Source organism: Hyaena hyaena, unplaced genomic scaffold, assembly GCF_003009895.1.
Source record: "Hyaena hyaena isolate Hyena2069 unplaced genomic scaffold, ASM300989v1 scaffold_303, whole genome shotgun sequence".
NCBI lineage: Eukaryota > Metazoa > Chordata > Mammalia > Carnivora > Hyaenidae > Hyaena > Hyaena hyaena.
The window spans coordinates 1,807,801-1,828,719 of NW_024080934.1; the positions used below are offsets into that span (position 1 = coordinate 1,807,801).

General features: G+C 39.1%; 1 protein-coding gene across 1 annotated transcript in view; it reads right to left on the bottom strand.

Annotated features, from left to right (window-relative positions):
• Nucleotides 1-20,919, bottom strand: part of PKP2 (plakophilin 2) — a 95,369-nt gene that overhangs the window by 26,258 nt on the left and 48,192 nt on the right. The window contains exons 5-6 of the mRNA XM_039247694.1: nt 19,559-19,766; nt 10,422-10,599 (exon numbers count right to left, since the gene is read on the bottom strand). Of these exons, the coding sequence (XP_039103625.1) occupies nt 10,422-10,599; nt 19,559-19,766 (386 nt within the window). The remainder of the gene's footprint in view (nt 1-10,421; nt 10,600-19,558; nt 19,767-20,919) is intronic.

A 20,919-nucleotide genomic window follows, 5' to 3' on the forward strand; every position in this document is an offset into this window, starting at 1 on the left:
GAGCGAAATGAAGAGCAGATGTTTGATAATTTGGTGTTTATCCTGCCATACAGATGGGTCACTCAGATAAAATGTATCTCTGTTAGAACCCTTATTTTGGAAAGACCCCTAATTTGAGTATTCTAAGTAGTTAACAAAGGGGCAAAAGTTTCTCAAGAGCCCACAGGGTCTTCATTGCCTTCAGCTCAAAATAATCTTCATGTCAAAGTGGCCCATCTTAGGGTAGCCTATCCTTGACCCCCACAAAATCTAAAATACATAACATTTACAATGCAATTACAACTGATAGTATGACATTGCTAGAAATAATGCCAATTCCATTATATATGGTGTATGGGAGTAAATATTGCCACCCCAAGAAATGTCTCTTTGACCTACTGTTTTAAGCTGGTTATTTTTAAGAAGCAGCAAAAATAGGAGTAGCTCTGCAAGCCAAGTGGAAGTTACCTTTTTGAAAGAGACATTTACATTTGTAAGGGAAATCTCCATTTGTGAAGGTGTCTCCTAGCTATACCACCAGGAGGGGGAATACTCTAAATCTCTAAAAAATTATCAATGGAGAAAGCATGGACTTAAAACTGCAGAACAGACTTATTATTGTTTACTGTGCTTTGCCTGGTAACCTCCCCTGACGCCCTCCCCCAACATCTTCTTTGTCTCTGGCTGAAGATGACATTTAAGGTCATGGCCTTTCCTCAGTTTTCCTGAGTTTCTCCCATGTATACAGAAGATATACATTTTATTAATCTTTTGTTTGACTTTCTCTTGCTAATCTGTCTCAAGTCAATTTGATTATTAGACCAGTCAGAAGAATCTTGAAGGGTACAGAAAAAGTTTTCCTCTCCACCAACAGACTTCAATATTGCTTATGTTTACACACTGAATGTAAAGAGTTTAAATAAGTAATCAAATAATCGTGTTTGACGCTGATGATTCAATTGTCTTTATATTTCTGGAAAAACCACTTTGTAGGTCGAATTACGTGGATACTTCTATCAGGTTTTGGTACTGTTTACACTATCTTCTAGTTTTATATTAAATTATTTTCCATAAATAAAGAACTCCATTTAAACTACAGTTTTAAAATGTAGTTCTGGCTTGCTTTGGATCTATATTCTCACACACATAAAAAAACTTATTTGATAATCATGGAAATTAGATCCTAATTTAAATATCTTCTTAATTATTTAAGTAATCATCTGGCATTATGCATACAGCTAGACCAAATAAATCCTTTTCTGTCATCCCTTTTCATCCAAAGGGATGAAGGAAATAGAATGAAAACATATAATTAAGGAAATGCAGATTCAAAGACGTCCTGAAGTTTGATATTCGGATATGTGCAAAATGAAATTCAGTTACACGATTTTTTTTTATACTGAACAAGATAGATGTATTTGAATATATTATATTTTTACATAGAGATATTCTTTCTCCAGAGTAGCTGCTGATAGTTAGTACCCACACCCCATGACATTACTCTCAACCGTGCAGCTAATTAGGACACAAGACTGATAGTTACAGTTTTCCTTTTTAAGGTAGTTTGCTTTCTCTGACCATCAAATCCACCCCAGTTAGATTTACAGTGATAAGTGACAATGAAAGTTTCTTTTTTAAGACAATTATAAATTTTAGTCTACATAATTATATTATTCATTCATCAAAACACATTTTCATGATATGTGGAGAAAATGAAGTTTAAGTAACTTGCAAGGTAAACGTAGTATCAATTGCTTTTTTTTTTTTTTTAATGTTTTATTTATTTCTAGGACAGAGAGAGAGACAGCATGAGCAGGGGAGGGTCAGAGAGAGAGGGAGTGACAGACTCTGAAACAGGCTCCAGGCTCTGAGCTGGCAGTCAGCACAGAGCCCGACACGGGGCTCAAACCCACGAACCGCGAGATCATGACCTGGGCAAAAGTCGGACGCTTAACCGACTAAGCCACCAGGGCGCCCCTCATATCAATTGCTTTTGTTCTTTAACTGGCACAAAATAAAATAAGACAAATCATCCTAAACAAAATGGCAAAATTCTAGGTGGCCTTCAATTATGGAGATAACATTAAGGTGCCAATTTTATAAGCCTTTCTCAATATGACCATATTGAAAAATGACAGAGATGAACCAGTAACAGAATGAGGAGCTGAAGACAGCGAGGGACATTCAAACACCTACTCATCCTTTAAAAGCTCCTTAAAAGTAACTCTCCAGTTAACTTTTCCCAACCATTAGGCAACATCAGTTAGGTAACTCAATGCCTCCAGAACAGTCTTTCATACCTTTTACACTTCTTACCAAATGGTCTGTGACTTCTCTCTTCGGGTGCCTGTCTCTCCTACTAAAACTGCAGTTCCTCCAGGGCAAAGATAGATCTCATTTCCCTTTGAAATTTCAGAAATTTAAACAGTGCTCTGAATATAGCAGGCATTCAAGGAATAAATACAGTGATGGTTAAGAGGAAGAGGTAAGACAGATCAAGTGGTAAAATGCCAAGAAAGTTGGACTAGTTTCCTTTCTCAAATTTCTGATAACTGGTTCTGTACTTGTGGGAGAGTCATTGTCCACTTAATTTCTTCAAGACTGAAGAAGGAGACTGCTATCAGAGGTTGCCAGGAGATGTTTGTATTTGACCCCAAGTGTCTTCCAGAAGTTTGAATCTCATTGCTCTCGGAATAAGCATTTCCCCCCATTCTCTACTCTGACAGCTTCTGCCTTTCCATATGGTCTTACATCTGTCCATGATAAATTCAACATGAAGTCTGGAAGCATTCTAATTTCTGACCTCTAAGTTATTTCCACCCCTTCTCCTTTAAGAGAACAAAGACTGAGGAAAGAAAGGAAAGAAGGAAGGAGGGGAAGAAAGAAGCCAGGAGAACAATATGGAGGAATGGAGAAACAGTGATAAATCTTTGGAAGAAATTTCAAACCTCCCCTGATAATAACCATTGGTTTTATTTGTCACATCCAAAGATTTTCCAAAAGTGTGCCAATCAGGGAGGTGGAACATACAGATTTGACAGCCATGTCACATCAATTCCTAAGAAGTTACCCATACTAAATAGGAAAGCAGGGGCTCATCACAAAGAGTGTGCCTGTAGGAGGGGTGTTAAGTCAAAGAAGGCAGCTAATACTTTTTGGTAATTTACAATTCTGATTGTCACATAAGTCTTTCAGAATCTGAACTATCTGGCAGAGAATCCTACTGATTTCAATAAATTGTCGGATATTTTAACTGTTACACATCTCGCCCTAATAAAAGTAATTTGAAAACAAGAATGGGGCATTTTAGCATGTTTTCTCCATTCAAAGAAAAAATGCTGAAGCTTTGGAATACCTTCCAAGAAAACAAAGGAATTGTTTTCTTCTTTGAAAAGGGATATGTATAGAAAAAAATATGCTTATACCCTAATTATCCACATTTTGATGGTAATTAACAGAAATTCAGATCCAGTCACGTGCTGGTAAATGTTTTTTCGACACTCAGCTTTCTAGGGGCAAGGGAGTGGGGAGAACTCAGGCTTGTAGCATTTGCCAATTTCTGTGGTGTAAATACTCCTGCTGTGGCTGATTTCAAGTTACCAACACACGGCCACTGACTGTGGAGTTACTAAGAGATGCTGACAATTGCTTTTGCTGGCTCTAGCCCAAGGTAGAGGGCACAATTTTATGTCTCCTCGCCTAACTCAGATTTTATTACTCATTAGGCTAGCGTAATATTGTTTAAGAGAAAAATTGAAACTTGCAGGAACATATTGTTTTCCTCATTGCAAAATCTGTATCACCTTTCAGTGAGTAACTTGTCATGAAGAGTATGTAATTCTAAAGGGACCTAAAGAAAGCACCATGTTCCGTGGAAAAAGCTGCTGCAAGCAGATGCTAATCCTGTAGACAAATGATCTGATACCTGACAAGTATGCTGTACCTGACCGTGTGTGTCTTTCCAAAGGATAAACTCTGCATGTGCTCCTACGTGAATGCAATCTCACTGTAACAGCTCCAGGTGGACAGAGCCACTGCACAAGTTCATTAACAAAGCAATTATCTTACTTGCAGAGCAGATTCATTCTAGGCCGTTGTTAAATGCAGACCAAGGGGAGTCCTCAAAACTGATCTCAGTGTCCAGTTAGTAAAGGGAAAAAAGTCACTGGTGCGTGCAGTTTTTCTCCAAAGTAGACTGGAAAAATTTAGCTACACTACCCTGAGTCAACCACAGTGCCAGAGAATTGTTCATGCTGCCAATTCATTTGGCTCTTATACCCACTGGGGGACAGAATACCTCAAATAAACTTGCAGCAATTAAGATATTTGCTAACATTTATGACCTTCTTACTCAGCTTGGATTCACACTTGTTAGAACCAGTCAACACCTGTTTTAAAATCTTTTTAGAGAAGCTGTGGTTGAAAATAAGCAACTAGTCAGCAGACATTTCTATTGTCATGGAAACTGAGGCTATTGGATTGCAGGTTCCCTAGAGGTCTTTTCTTACATTCTGAGCAGTTGTCCTAACACATGTCCTGGAGGCTTTTATACTCATTGTGATATCTACCCTGATTTGCTTACAATGCCAACTCCTCTCATGGAAATTTTTCTCATTTCTTAGGCTTCATCCTTTGTATCTTCTCCATTTATAAGAAATGCAGTGTTCAACTTGCACAGAACTTCTAAAACAAAACGAAGGAGACATGGAGACAGTACCCTTAAGACTTGAAAGTGACTCTGGGGCACCTGGGTGGCTCAGTTGGTTAAGCGTCCGGCTTTGGCTCAGGTCATGAGCTCACGATTCGTGGGTTCAAGCATCACGTCAGGCTCTGTGCTGACAGCCAGCTCAGAGCCTGGAGCCTGCTTCGGATTCTGTATCCCCACCCCCCTCCCCCTGCCCCTCCCCTGCTCACATTGTCTGTCTCTTTCTCAGAAATAAAGAAAAAAAACCATTAAAGACTTAAAAGTGACTTTACATTGGCCTACCTACTGCTGTGAGGTTGCATGACTGTGAAGGGCAGAGGTTTTATCCACATGAGCACAGTCTGCAGAAATGTGACAAACATTAATGTACTCATGTATAAATGTATTTGGCTTTGGAGACAGCTTTCCTGAATCTGAATTCCAGCTTTGTCTCTTACTAGTTGTCTGATGCTGGGGAAAAAAATCATGAATCCGTTTAAAATGGTTTCCTATTGATAGGGGTGCATTCAGCTATCACATCTTTCTGGAAAATGTGTATCAACCAGGGCACTGCTACACTAAGACCATGTAAGTCTTTTATTCATCATTCATAAGGGGAAACTACACAAAGAAATTTGTAACTCACATTTTTGTCCTTATATTATTCACATTATTAAAACATCTTCTCAATATACCTTTCCTGTTGATATTATAATTATTCTTCTTCACACAGAATATCATATTTCTATCCTCCCCCACTAGCTAATCTTGCTTACAGAGGAAAAAAAAATTATCTCCTTAATGTGACCTTCAAGGCCCCCACAATCTGGCCTTAGCAACTTCTGTTTGATCAGTTCCCATTACAAATTTGATACTCTTGTCAGACTTGATTATTCACTCAGTTCTTCATGTATTTTCATTTGCTCAGTCATTTATTTATTTTTAATTTTTTAATTTATTTCTGAGATAGAGACAGCATGAGGAGGGGAGGGTCAGAGAGAGAGAGGGAAACACAGAATATGAAACAGGCTCCAGGCTCTGAGCTGTCAGCACAGAGCCCGATGCGGGGCTCGAACCCACGAACCGTGAGATCATGACCTGAGCTGAAGTTGGACGCTTAACTGACTGAGCCACCCAGGCACCCCACATTCATTTATTTTTTTTATTCACATACTTTATACTTGCTTACTATATGTCAGAAACTGTGAAGTGTCAGGAATTAAATAGAATGTGTAGGCTTGTTTGCATTTGTTGAGAAATGAGCCCAACATGCAAAAGAAGAAGAGGAAGCAAAGAAAAGATATAGATTTTTAAAAAGAGTGAGGGGCACCTGGGTGGGTGGCTCAGTCCATCAAGCGTCTGACTCTTAATCTCAGGTCAGATATGATCTCACGGATCCAGTCCCACGTTGGGCTGTGTGCTCGCAGAGGAGCCTGCTTGGGATTCTTTTCCTTTCTCTCTGCCCCTCCCCTATTTGTGTTCTCTCTCTCTCTCTCTCTCTCTCTCTGTCTCTCAAAATAAATAAATAAATAAACTTAAAAAAAAAGAGTCCCAGGGATGCTGAATTTCTGTCCTAGTCCTTGAGGTCATGGTTACTAGTGCACTTTCTTCACTTCCACAAGTGACTGTCAACATCTCATCCACATGAGCCAATGAATCCTTATTTGGCTTGAGCAAGTTTGAGCTGAGTATCTGTCATCTTGAGTTGAAAAGGTCCTGATACATCTGCTACTGTAAGAATTCTGATGTCCAGAGCCAGGCAAGGGGAGCTACAGAGAAATTCTAAGATGCAAAATGTTTTTAATTTCTAAGTGTTTATTTTCTACTTCGAGAGAGAGAGAGATGGAGAGATGGAGAGATGGAGAGATGGAGAGATGGAGAGAGAGAGAGAGAGAGAGAGAGAGGGAGAGGGAGAGGGAGAGGGAGAGAGAATCCCAAGCAGGCTCCATGGTCAGTGCAGAGCCCAATGTGGGGTTCGATCCTGCCAACTGTGAGCTCATAACCTGAGCCAAAATCAAGACTCGGATGCTTAACCACCCGAGTGGTCCCCAAGTGTCCCCAAAATGTTTTAAAATAGAACAAAATGGGTTATGAGATCAAAAGTGCAATAAAAAAGCAGTTCTAGTGAACTGTACAGAAGACGGATTCAGACAGATCATTTAGGCCCCTCTTCTGCTGTTGAACAATTTAGTCCGTAGTCCTTAGAGAATTTCTGACTATTGAAATAATCCACCAAGGCCTAGATCACTTGGCACCTCTTCTATAGTGTCTTTCAGATCCCAGTCAGCTGGCATGAATCGTCCTTTGTTCTGTATTCCTGTAGCACTTTGCTTGTACTTCTGATACCATGGCATCAAAATCACCTGGAGGGCTTGTCAAAACTAGATCTCTGGGCCCCACCCTGAGAGTTTTTGATTCAGAAAGCCTGGGTGGGAACCAGGTGATGTAGACGCTAATGCTCCCGGGGCCCACTGCTCTGACATAGAATTCACAGTAGCTGTGTTCTAGTGCTCTTAATCCTCTGCATACCCGCTAGGTTAAAAGTTCCCTAAGGATCTTCTTATTCATCTTTGTAAAAATTCTCAGTAGCTAACATAATGCTTTACACAAAACCAGTATTTGATATGCATTCCTGTGTGGTTAACTATGGAGGTAAGATAAACATTTTACCATAATAAATTCTCTCCGTTACCATTTAGATTCCCTCAAAAATGAACTGTAAGTAGAGAAAAGAAGAAAAGGCAGAATATGTCCTGACCTCTCATGGGCTGCCTAATTTTGATTACATCTTCTATCTGATTTCTTTTAATCCTTGCATGTAAAGCACAATGATTATTTTCAAATAGGAGAAAGCTTGAGATACATGATTCTGGAGAAGTTAAAACTAGTATTTTTCTTTCTCCTGCACGTGTTTCTATTTCCTTTTGATTTAGTGAGCATCTGACAGCCCAAAGGAGAAAACAATTCAAGCAGTTTTTCATTCCACTATTCAGAAATGCTGCTCAAACTAACTTCTTTTGTAGCTGTTCTTATGGTATAAGATTTGTTGCCTTATAGCTACTTCAAAACACCTAGCAATAAATTTGACCAAGTAGGTGAAAGACCTGTATACTAACAATAAGACATTGATAAAAACAAACTGAAGACACAAATGAAAAGATATACCATCTCATGAATTGCAAGAATATTGTTAAAATGTCCATTCTACCCAAGGCAATCTAAGAATTCAATGCAATTCCTAACAGATTTTCAATGGCATTTTTCACAGAAATAGAAGAAACAATTCTACAATTTGTATGAAATCACATAAGATCCCAAATAGCCAGAGAAATCTTGAGAAAGAAGAGCAAAGCTGGAGGCATTACTTTCCCTGATTTCAAACTATGTTACAAAGCTATATTAATCAAAATAGCATGTGGTACTGGCATAAAAACAGACACATAAGTCATTGAGACAGAATAAAGAGCCCAGAAATAACCTTGAGCATACACAGTCCATTAATTTGCAACAAGAAGTGAAGAATACTTAGGGAAAGTGGTGAAAGAAGAAAGGAAAAAGGAAAGTCTTTTCAATAAATGATGTTGGATAGCTACATGCAAAAGAATGAAACTGTGGACTACTCTCGCACACCATACACAAAAATTAGCTCAAAATGAACTGAAAGCTTGAATATAAGGCCTGAATCCATAAAATCATAAAACCAAAAAACACAGGCAGTAAGCTCCTTGACATCAGTCCTGACAATTAATTTTTGGATTTGACACCAAAAGAAAAGGCAACAAAAGCAAAAATAAACAAGTGGCATGATATCATACCAAAAAGCTTCTTCACAGTAAAGAAAATCATCAACAACATAAAAAGGCAACCTATGGAATGGGGAGAAAAGATCTGCAAATCATATATTTGATAAGGGGTTGATATCCAAATATATAAAGAACTTAACAACTCAATAGTAAAAACAATTTGATTAAACAATGGTCAGTTAAAAAAATTAAAAAATAAAAAAAGGGGCACTTGGGTGGCTAAGTTGGTTAAGCATCCGACTTCAGCTCTGGTCATGATCTCACAGCTTATGGGTTTGAGCCCCACATTGGGCTCTGTACTGACAGCTCAGAGCCTAGAGCCTGCTTTAGATTCTATGTCTCCTTCTCTCTCTGCCCCTCCCCCACTTGTGCTCTGTCTCTTAAAAAATAAATGTTAAAAAAAATTTTTTTAAAATAGGCAGAAGATCTGAATAGACACTTTTCCAAAAAAGACACAGAGAAGGCCAATAGGCACACGAAAAAGTGCTCGTTACTAATCACAAATCAAAATGAAATATCACCTCATACTTGTCACAATGGCTATCATCAAAAAGACAAGAAATAAAAGTGTTGGTGAGGATATGGAGAAGAGGCAAACCTTGTGCAGCGCTGGTGGGAATTTAAGTTGGCACAAACATAGAAAACATTATGGAGTTTCCTCAAAAAATTAAAACACAGAACTACCATATGATCCAGCAATTTTGCCTCTGGGTATTTATCCAAAGAAAATGAAAACACTAACTCGAAAAGTTATATGCACCCCCATGTTCACTGAAGCACTATTCATAATAGCCAAGAAATGGAAACAATCTAAGTGTCTACTGACAAATGAATGGATAAAGATAATCTGGTGTATATATATGTGGGAGATTATTCAGCAACAATAAAGAATGAAATATTGCCCCTGGAAACATTACGGATGAATTGTGAGAGCCTTATGCTAAGCAAAGTAAGTCAGAGAAAGACAAATAGTGTATGATCTCACTTATAAAAGGAATCTAAAAGAAACAAAACAAAAACAAAAACCAAGTTCATAGGGGCTCCTGGCTGGCTCAGTTGGTAGAACATGCGATCCTTGATCTTGGGGTACTGAGTTTAAGCCCCACGTTGGGTGAAGAGATTACTTTTAAAACAAAACAAAACAAAACAAAACAAAACAAAACAAACAAGCTGACAGATACAGAGTACAGATTGGGAGGTTGCCAGAGGCAGAGAGGTGGGTAAAATGGGTGTAGGTGGAAAAGTTACAAACTTCCAGTTATAAAATAAATAAGCCCAAGGAAAACCATACTGGAAATAAATTTTCATATGCCATAAATAAATAAACAAATAAGTCAGTCAGTTTTGGGGATGTAATGTACAGCATGGCAACTACAGTTAATAACATGATACTACATATTTGCAAGTTGCTAAGAGAAAAAAATCGTAAAAGTTCTCATCACAAGGAAAAAGAATTCTGTGACTATGTACGCTAAAGAATATTAGACTTGCAATATCTACAAACATCTAATTACACTGTACATCTGAAACAAATACAATGTAGTCAATTATACTTTAATAAAATATAAAAATTAAAAAAATAAAAACACTAAGTTTACAATTATTTTTTTAACTGCATTATATTTTTGTGAATTAAAAAATAGCATGGAGCCTACATTAAACCTGGGAGATAAGGAAGACCAGTCTGCATGGACTTCTGGGTGTTCAGGTTAGATCTGTTTTATTGGAACTCACATCCTCTCTCTTGTGAAATAATGTGGGTAGCTTCTGGAGTCAAACATGCCAAGAAACAACATTCTGATCTTTACCTTTCTCATTGTCTCTACATTGTGCTTCTCGTGTTTAGAACGATCTTTATAACTCTTATAGTACCTCCAGGTAATGGGGTAGAGTTTTAGAAAACCTGAATGCAGGATGTAAAGTACACAGAGGAAAAATCTGCAGAGTGGCATTACCTTAAGCATCCAGTGACGTTGTAAAATATATCAAAATCGAGCAAACCATTTGCTTTGGGGTAGTCTCCTTCTGGCCAGCCCGAGAAGGGGATGATGATGTTCTCAGTCAGGATAAGCAAGGCTTCTGTTATCATGAGATTCTTGAGTTTGTCATTAGATGACAAATTCCACAGCAAACCTAGAAAAGCAAAGAGTACTATCAAAACAGGGATGGGTCAAATAACTGCTGAAAAGAGAAGTTATGGCCAGCACCCTGAGGGCTGTGGCCAGGTATTTGGTGGGAAAAAAAAAAAAAAAAAGAGTGAGGGAGACAGCCCTTTCCCAACCGAATATAAAATTATGCAGGTTTAAATTAATCAGGAATGTGAATGAAAGCTAGAAATCCTTAAACATTTATTGCCCTTTCTCTTAAATGATCAAAATATTAAGCTGACCTCACGGACATAATAAATTCTGGTCTCACCAACATGAAGGTCTGAAATGATTCTATTGTAATAAAGACTTCAATGCTTTTATTTTTAAAAAAGATTTTTTTAAAAAAAATAAGTAATCCCTAGAACCTACGTGGGGCTACCGACTAAGCCAGCCAGGTATCCAAACTTCAATGTGTGTGTGTTTTTTTTTTAATGTTTATTTTTTGCAGGAAAAAGACAGAGCATTAGTGGGTGAGGGGCAGAGAGAGAGAGGAAGACAGAATCTGAAACGGGCTCAAGGCTCTGAGCTGTCAGTGCAGAGTCTGATGCAGGGCCTGAACTCACAAATCGTGAGTTCATGACCTGAGCCAAAGTCAGATGCTTAACTGACTGAGCCACCCAGGTGTCCTAAGATTTCAATGTTTTTAATGTTTGAGAGAGAGAGAGAGAGAGAGAGAGAGATTCACGAGCAGGGGAGGGGCCGGGAGAGAGAGAATCCCAAGCAGGCTCCATGTGTCAGCGCAAAGCCTGATGGAGGTTCCAACTCACAAACCATGAGATCATGACCTGAGCCGAAGTCAAGAGTCAGATGCTTAACTGACTGAGCCACCCAGGCACCTCAAGACTTCAATGTTTTTAAAGGTTCATATTTTTTCTTCAGTTGATGCATAGAGAGAATACCTCCCTCCACCTCCTGTTCCCCACTACCTGAAACTTCTACCTGATATTTGCCTCCCAGTAACAGCAAAGATGGCCTACAGAAAGCCTTTGCCTATACCCAGGCCTGTCACCACCAGGCTGATCAACATCACCAATTAATATTTATTAAATCCTACCCAATGATGGACTTTATGTCCTCCTGGAATTTACACTGACTACCTCATGTATTTATTATAGTTTGGTAGTGAAGGAGGTACAAGAGTATTTTTAATCTATCTGCCAACATGTATGGCTTAAACCTTGGTCTAAGGCTGGTACCACATTTACTTATTTAACTTTCCATTCCCTCTTGAAACCTCTCCCGCTAATCTACCATTAAAGGCCATATAAGCCAACTCAGAAGAAATAAAAATAATAGGATACTGTACCTTCCAGGGCATTTGGGAGACAGAGCCTGAAGCTCGGTACTCAGAGAGAATACAAAGTGACAATACATTTAGGATCGGTTCTTACAAATTTGGCATTCAAATACTTCTGATTCCGTGGGAGGAGGAAGCACCTCCTGCTTGTTATTCCAGTGACTCCCAGAAGGTGTAAGGTTGGCATTGCCTTCTTTCATACCTCCACCAAGACTCTAACTCCCTAGCATTCGGGAAGGCAGAAAGAGAGAAGGAATAGAAAGAGATGGGATCTTCATTTTCTTCCCTATTCACTTCCCTATCGCCCAATCAGTAATTCCCACTTATAAAATGTACTGTCTTGTCTGCATAAAAGAGTGAGGAAGCACAGGTATACAGGACAGTCTACCTTATGAAAAAAGGAAAGGTGCCTTTTGTTCTTTTGGCTGAATTATGTGGTGATGTCATCTCCCCTAATTTAACGGCTGAAATAATTGTGTAGTTAAAGGTTGATAATTATTCAATGATAGTTCTATTTGGCCCACCATTTAGAACACTCGAGGCCAAATGCAACCTTTTGGCCTGAATCAGTTTTACAAGTAAGTAATTTCCGAAACAACAATTTCTGAAACCAAATTTTCACTGCAGCCTACACGGAACTACCATCAGATGGGGCGACACTGGGTCAACTGTTTTCTGAAGGCCAGCACTCTGGCTCAGGAGGGGGTCTTTTCCTGATCAAACTAGCACTGGGGATTAAGCGGGAACAGTAGCCCAGTCCCTCGGCCACAGATTTTGCAACACAATGACTTCATTCCTCCTGCTTCATCTTGAGGGGGGCTCTGGATGGGGGAGAGATGAACAAAATTCCAAGGTGGTTGAGAACAATTTAGAGGCAGGTCTGAGGTGGGGTTGTGGTTTCTAAGCTACTAAAGAAAGTTGAAAAGAAAAGAAAGCTTCCTGTTTTAAATAAGCAAACAAATTAATAGTCCCTGCCTGCCAGAGGCTTAAAAATGTGAAGCATGATGCCATTTCCTCTTTTCAAAAAGGACCACACAGGGCACTCAAAGGAAAAGTATACCTTACCATAAAAACCAGAAGAGGATTAATCTGAACAAAAGGAGTGGAATTTTCCTCTAACAGCTGACGTCCTTTATAACTTGGCATTCAGTATTATTTCTATAAGAGTATCTGGTTTGGGAATTCTAGTATAATTTAAAAAATTTTAATGTAGGGTATCATATAGAAATACCATGTCTGCCAAATTTTGTATGGTGCAAGGCTAGGAAGGAACTTCAGTGTTCACTTAGGATTCAGGATTAAACAGTTATACATTTCCCCATCAATTACAACATCAATAAATGACCACTTGCAAATTGGGAAAATATATATGACAATATGAGACAAGGGGTTAATATTCTTAATATACAGAGTTCTTATAAATCATTAAAAATTCAATTGCTGGTAGAAAAATTAACCCAAGCTAAAAAAATATTAGAATCTAATACACCTAGGAATACATTTTCTCTAGTGACTAAACAAATGTAAATTTAACAGGTAGGTATCTTTTTTTGTGACTATATGAGAGCAAAACAAGAACTAATGAGAGGAAATTCTAGGGAAGGAGATTCTGGTTCACTGAAAATATAACTTCTAAGAGAGCTTTGAAGAAAACAGAAAGATCTGCTGTAAGATCCAGCTCTGTCACTAAGGCTGATAAAAATGAGCTCCTCCTTTATCAAAATATTGACAAGGGGTTTTATCCCAAAGCTCGCGTGTCAGACTAGACTAGCAGTTTCCAAATGAGCCGAGTGGCATATCAGAATGACATATTCTTGGGCCACATTCCAAATTTACTAGCCAGAATCTCAGAATCGATTTTAGGAATTTGTATTTAAAATTTTTTTTTAATTCTTCATTTATTTTTGAGAGAGAGACAGCAAGACAGAGTGCAAGCGGGGCAGGAACAGAGAGAGAGGGAGACACAGAATCCAAAACGGGATCCAGGGCTTGAACTCATGAACTGTGAGATCATGACCCAAGCTGAAGTCAGACACTTAACTGAGGAATCACCCAGGTGTCCCAGGAATTTGTATTTTAAAAATGATTTCTGGGGCCTTTGGCTGGCTCCTTAGGTGGAGCGTGCAATTCTTGATCTAAGAGTCGTGAGTTTGAGCCCCACACTGAGCATAGAGATAACTTAAAAAAAAATTATTCCCATTTCTGGCATTGGGAAATGAGTGGACCAAATGACCTTTAGAAGATGTTTCTTTCAGGGGTGCCTGAGTGGCTCAGTAGGTTAAGTGCCTGACTTCAGCTCAGGTCATGATCTCACAGTTAATGGGTTCAAGCTCCACATCAGGCTCTGCGCTGACAGCTCAGAGCTTGGAGCCTGCTTTGGATTCTGTTCTTCCTCTCTCTCTCTGTGCCTCTCCTGCTCACACTCTTTTTCTCTCTCTCTCAAAAATAAAGAAACATTGGGGCGCCTGGGTGGCTCAGTCGGTTGGGCGTCCGACTTTGGCTCAGGTCATGATCTCACGGTCGGTGGGTTCGGGTCCCGCGTCGGGCTCTTTGCTGAAAGCTCGGAGCCTGGAGCCTGCTTTGGATTCTGTGTCTCCCTCTCTCTCTGACCCTCCCCTGCTCACGCTGTCTCTCTCTCTCTCTCTCTCAGAAATAAATATAACATTTAAAAAAAAATAAAGAAACATTAAAAATTTTTAAAAAAGACGTTTCTTTCAATGACTAGATTCTAGATGCCCTGATATAACATTAAGGTTTCAGTTTTCATTGGTCTCAGCTTTAACTTCTAGTCAATTGATTCATAGTGCCTAAATTTCTATTATTAATGTTCTTTGTTGCAGGTGATAAGCCTGTAATAGTCTATCGCTAAGCTCTCATTGTAGCCAAAAAGAAAGAAACGGGTTTTGGTAAGATATATACTTTGAATAATTAGCAATTATAAAAGAGATGAGAATAACCGCATTCTCCAGAAATGTATTGCCAACTGCGATTTTTGCACAAAACAGCTAATTTTAGTAGAGGGATCTTATAAGATATTAAAATCCATGTTTTATTAATATTGCCTTCTAGGAATAGAAATAGAGTTATTTAACAAACTCTGCAAGACACCAAGGTAACAAAAATTGCACGTGTTATGATTAAATGGATCCCTATTATCAGTACAGAAGGGGAAGAGGAAGAGGAGGAGGAAAAGGAGGCCTGGTTTGTTTTAACCTTGTTTTCCAAAGTGATCACAGAACAGGAGGAATTGTTTTTTTAAATAGTGTCCCTTGCATGAATATATTCCTCTCACCTAAGTTTTGTAAGCCTTCCCTGAAATATCACGCTATCGCAAAGGCCATTTAGTCCAAGTTATATACAAACCCAAGAGAACTTGTCGCGCATTACAAATGCAGAATAAAATAATATACAATTATTTTTAAAAGGTGCACAATGAGCATCTCATAGTAAAATATTTTTGCTACTTTATTAAAATATAGCAAGCCAAAGAAATATTTCCATAAAATATACAGAGGTCAAAATGCATTTTTTACAAAATTCATTGCCAATCTTCCTGACTCTTCCTTATGCAACATGCAAAGAAGCACAAGAATTTCCTTTTCATTCTTACCAAGGCAGAGTCCTCCTCACTCCTGAAAATGCTCCTTTCTCAGTGACCTTGGAGATGCGCCTCTGAGACCAGGATGTACTGTTCTCATTTCAATTAAAGTACACTACCAGGCTCACTTGGTAAGGGAGGGGGAACAATCTCATAGAGGGATCATCTTTGATCCTGAAGTCTTTTCATCTGAAAAGGGAAGAGCCTCCCTCCTCGGCTGATACTGAAAATGCCAGAAAGGTCAGTGAGTTGATGTTCTCTCCCAGCGAACAAAGTGCTGATGCCTCTTTTATGCATATATAGAAATCGGATGGTTAATTTTTTTTTATATCTCGACCAGAAAAACCAGAGTCTTCTCAGAAAACAAACCTGATCCTCTTATTTCTCTTGATCGAGATATTCCCAGGTCCTAAGTCTCTTTTTTATATTTAATCAGCCACAGATGTTGAGAAACTTGGAAGGGTAGCAAAGTTATTATTGCAGCAAACACACAGGCATGAAATAAATGGCATCCTAATATCAAAGGATGCAAAAGTAGTTCAGAGACGCCCCTTGTTTCAAAACCCCACTGGGAGTGAAGTATGGAAGGATGGCATCTGAAAATCCTTCAGAGGAAAAGACAACTATTGAACGGTGAGGAGCATTCACCGGTGGTCAAGGTGTGGAAAAGGTGTGTCGCCCAAGACGACAGCAGAGACAAAAGATATCAAGACAGAAAAGAGACACGGGACAGACCAACAAATCCTTCAGGATTTCAGAACCTGGGCTGCAAGGGGGAGAGAAGACACTGCTGCCGATGACCACCAGGCTCACATCATAAAATCTCTGTGTGGCATGCTATACAGTATAGACTGTATCTTCTAGGAAATGTGTAGCACAATGGGGCCATATTTTCATGTTAGCAAGAAATCACTAGGAGCAGAGTGGTGAATAGATTGGGAATGGGCAAAACTGAATCAGAGGGTAGGGAAGAGGCTACTGCAATAGTAGACCAGAGAGGTCAAGAGGACTTAACCAAGTCAGCGGCAAGTGGAGAGAGAGGAAGGGTCAAAGAGGAGTGAAGGAGAGCTCTCTGATCGAGATTCTTAAAGACAAGCCTTTTCCCAAACAAGCATAAAAATGAGTCTCTGCCTCAAAAGCAGTAGGTGAGAGCCATTTTCATACAGCAAAACACCTAGATAAAGCTGGGTTGAAATCTGGGCTTTGTCTTGACTAGCTGTATAATCTTGGGCAATCTACTAACCCCACCGAGTGTCACACTGATCATATGTAAATTGTCAATTATGCCTTATGGAAATGTCAGGAGGGACAAAGATGAAAAATGGAAAGTCCTAACTTAGTGACTAGCACAAAAAAGGGGCTCAAAAAAAAGACATCCACGAAACTGACAAGATTCATACATACAGTTATTCGCTTTGTATTTCTAAGCAGAGATATAAACATGCCTACATTAAGTCAACAATTAATAGAGAAGTTATTTAGAAGGATTTGTATCAAACATTCAAGTATCAATTCAATTAGCACGTAAATGAGCACCCTCTGGAAGGGATGCTTGACTTATACTAGAAATCCTGAGAATTGCATAATAAACCTCCATTGTTTGGCTCTGTTGATTATCTAGATAACTGAATGGTTTCTATGGCATTAATACCACAGAATGTTCTCTGACCATAGTTTCCTATTGCCTACAAAGGAAGAGGAAGTGTGGTTCAATGGATTACTTCCTCAACACACACCCACACACCCGCCCAAGCTCTCTAGATACAATATACCTTAACCTCAACACTCTATTATCCAACTCCCTCTAAAAATGACCAGCAGCTTCTTTTGCTTCTTTGCTCGCTAACGATGTTCACTTTGCTGGGAATAATTTTCATTTTCTTTCAAAACACCCGTCCAAAGTGTATTCTATCCTTCTTCTAAAGTGTGCAATGAAACACATCTCCTTTGTGAAGTCTTTTTTGACTGTGAAATAGATTATCTATTTGATTCTCTATCGTGGTTGTCATTACTACAGTTAATGAAGGAAATGTTAGCTTCTAAATGTGAGGTTTGGTCTTCTTTTTAAATGCCAACCATCACGTAATCATTCATTTTTAATAGGAAGGGAAGAACATCTACAACCTTTTTTTAAAATTTATTTCTGAGAGAGAGAGAGAGAGAGAGAGAGACAGCGTGAGCAGGGAGGGTCAGCGAGAGAGACACAGAATCTGAAGCAGGCTCCAGGCTCTGAGCTAGCTGTCAGCACAGAGCCCGATGCGGGTTCGAACCCACGAACCGTGAGATCATGACCTGAGCCGAAGTCGGAGGCTTAACTGACCGAGACACCCAGGTGCCCCAACATCTACAACCTTTCTGACTGAACCTCACTGCCTGGCACATGCAGGCAGCCCTGTAAATGCTGGCTGAATGAATGAATGAGTGAGAGCACTCTTAATTCTATAGGTGCTTTAATAGAAGTCATAAATATGGAAGGAAATTTCTCATGGGACATAATTGTGTGTTGGCAGAGGACAGCATGGTACAACCCTTCATATAGTTTTATAAAATTAAAATATGTCAAGATAGAAAAAAAATGTGATTAAGATATAAATGGGCAGAGAGAATAGAGTAACATTTTTACAGAAAAAAACCTGTTGTATAATAAACTGCTGTATGTTCTGCAGAGTGCAGATTATATTCAATTTAAAACAAAATGTATGGAGTACCTCTTTCTAAAATAAATAACACCGTCAAGTATTATCATTTAAAAATACTTTTTTTTTTAATTTTTTAAAATTTATTTCTGAGAGAGAGGGAGACAGTGTGAGCAGGGGAGGGTCAGAAAGGAAGACACAGAATCTGAAGTAGGCTCCAGGCTCTGAGCTAGCTGTCAGCACAGAGCCTGATGCGGGGCTCAAACCCACAAATCACAAGATCATGACCTGAGCCGAAGTCAGACGCTTAACCGACTGAGCCACCCAGGCGCCCCTAAAAATACTTTTATATGATATATAAAAAGGGTTTGGGCCTTACTTTTCTCATCTATAAAACTGAGATTTAATCACCTAAAAATACCTCAAAACCTTTTTGCAACAGTTAAATTAAAAATGTATGTTTACCACCTGGGCCCCTGAAGGTACTTATTAAGGTTTCCCCAAGACAATACCACTGACAGTCGCACTCAGGGACACTCTTGGACTCTGGAACGTGTGCAGGGAGCATCAGCAGGGAGCTGAGGGTGACGGAACGGAGGCTACGCTTGAACATCAACGCACCATTTTCTCCTCTACCATATACACTATTCATTTAAATAAACCTAGGTCTCTCTTCTCCGCATTTCAAGGATTACTAAAAATCTTGCTTTAATTCTATCAGATTATTTCATTCTTCTAACCTATTGAGCAGAAGGAAGATATTTATTAGTTCAAATCAAGATTTTGAAATATGAAATAGAGAATTAGAAAATCGTATCCAGCCATTCTCATCTTTCTTTTTTTAGGGTGCAGGGATGAGTGGTCTAGGGAGCTGGTATTTTGGGGGGTTCAGGTGATGGAAGGATTGGGAAACAACATTTCTTGTATTGTGACTATTTTGATTAAATTAGCCCTCTACAGGAGGGCACTATTTGATTTCCTGATTCACTTTCTTTGTATAGATCCAGCAAGTGGATTATTGAGTAAATAATACAAATAACTGGGTGTGGTTCTTACTGAGTGACTTCAGAATGAATGCCTTGTGCACATGAGGCAATACTGAAACCATACATATTCTCAAACCACAAAATTGGCTGTTGGTAACCTGATGCAGAATTTCCATGCTGTGAGTCCTGTAAAGTTGTAAAAACATGCAAAGTTTTTAATTTGAAAAGCCTCAAAATAATTTCCCTTTCAGAAAATAGAAATAAATTTAACCTGACTTGAATCTGGGGTTTAACTCAGAGGGTGTTCCTTGAAAGCCACCTTTCCCACCAGGTATCTGTTTTAGGAAGCTTAAGGAAAACAGATGACATGACAGATCCAACTGGGGTATGCTGTTCTATGTCCTTCAACATTCTGTATTCACTACCTGTTATTTGCTTTTTAGTCTCCAAGTCTCTACTTTGCTTCAGCACCTGCAGCAGCCGAGGTACCCCGTTGAGTTCAGCGACCTCCAACTTGTTGTCATTGTCTTCAAATACCAAGTTTCGCAGGGCCCCACACACAGCTCGCTGCACATCTTCATTCTGAACTTTAAGGAGCTGCAGAAGCTTGGGGATGCCCCGAAGCTGATTAACCTGGGGAAGAAGCAGATGCGTATTTCAGATATTTCTTCTGATGTGTAATTAAAGACATGTGTTGTGATATGAATGAACAGATGAAGTTCACTAGTGTTGAGTAGAGTTGCCATCCGACAGTAACCGGGACACAACCTGAGGCTCACAGCATACAAGATACACCTGCTATAAGGCAGTGACTCTCTTGAAAGAGTTAATAAAGTTGAGAAGACTGAAACCTATGAAAAAATTGAAGGGGAAAGTCAAGTGATAGATGGGGGGTAAGTGACAGCTAAGTGGACAGAAAGAGTTAAGCTATAAAAGCTTTGAGCATAATGAAGATGAGCAGAGCTGCAATGAGAGGAGTAAGGAGTTTTATGGAAGAAAAGAACATTGTATGAGTGGTTTTACCCCCCAGGACAGAACTTTACATCAATATAAATGAACAGATCTCACCTTCATTAACGGTAGAAATAAAGATTCATTCACCATGGCAACGGGAGAAGCAATGCAAACGAATCCCAAATGCCAGCTATTTTTATGATCGATTGCTTAGGGTATTTAAAAAGCTTCATAGAAAAATTATGCAAGCATCTTAATTTAAGTAAATAACATAACTTTGTACTCTTTGATATGCTATTTAAAAAATATTTTTCCTATCCAAATATACAAACAAGGGCACGCTGTCTCTTAGAGAAAGGGCCAGCGCTAGGAAAAGAATAAAAATAGATGGTTTAGATTCTGAGATGTACGGCTGTTCAAGAAGAGGTCAACTCATGGCAATCTGAGCAATGTGACTGTATATTTTGGGCTGCAAATATTATCTAAAGAAGTCAAGAAGTGGTTGGACAGGGGGTTGCTGAAGCAAAATGTTAGGTTGCAGACTGAGGGCTCTCCTTCTTATGGGCTTCCATTGGCATCTGATGCAAAAATTTAAAAAAAATTTTTATTGATGTTTACTATTTATTTTTGAGAGACAGAATGCAAGCAGGGGAGGGGCAGAGAGAGAAAGGGAGACACAGAAACCAAAGCAGGCTCCAGGCTCCGAGCTGCAGCACAGAGTTCGATGTGGGATTCGAACTCACAGACTGTGAGATCTTGACCTGAGCTGAAGTTGAACACTTAACCGACGGAGCCACCCAGGCACCCGTGATGCAGAAATCTTTTTTTTTTT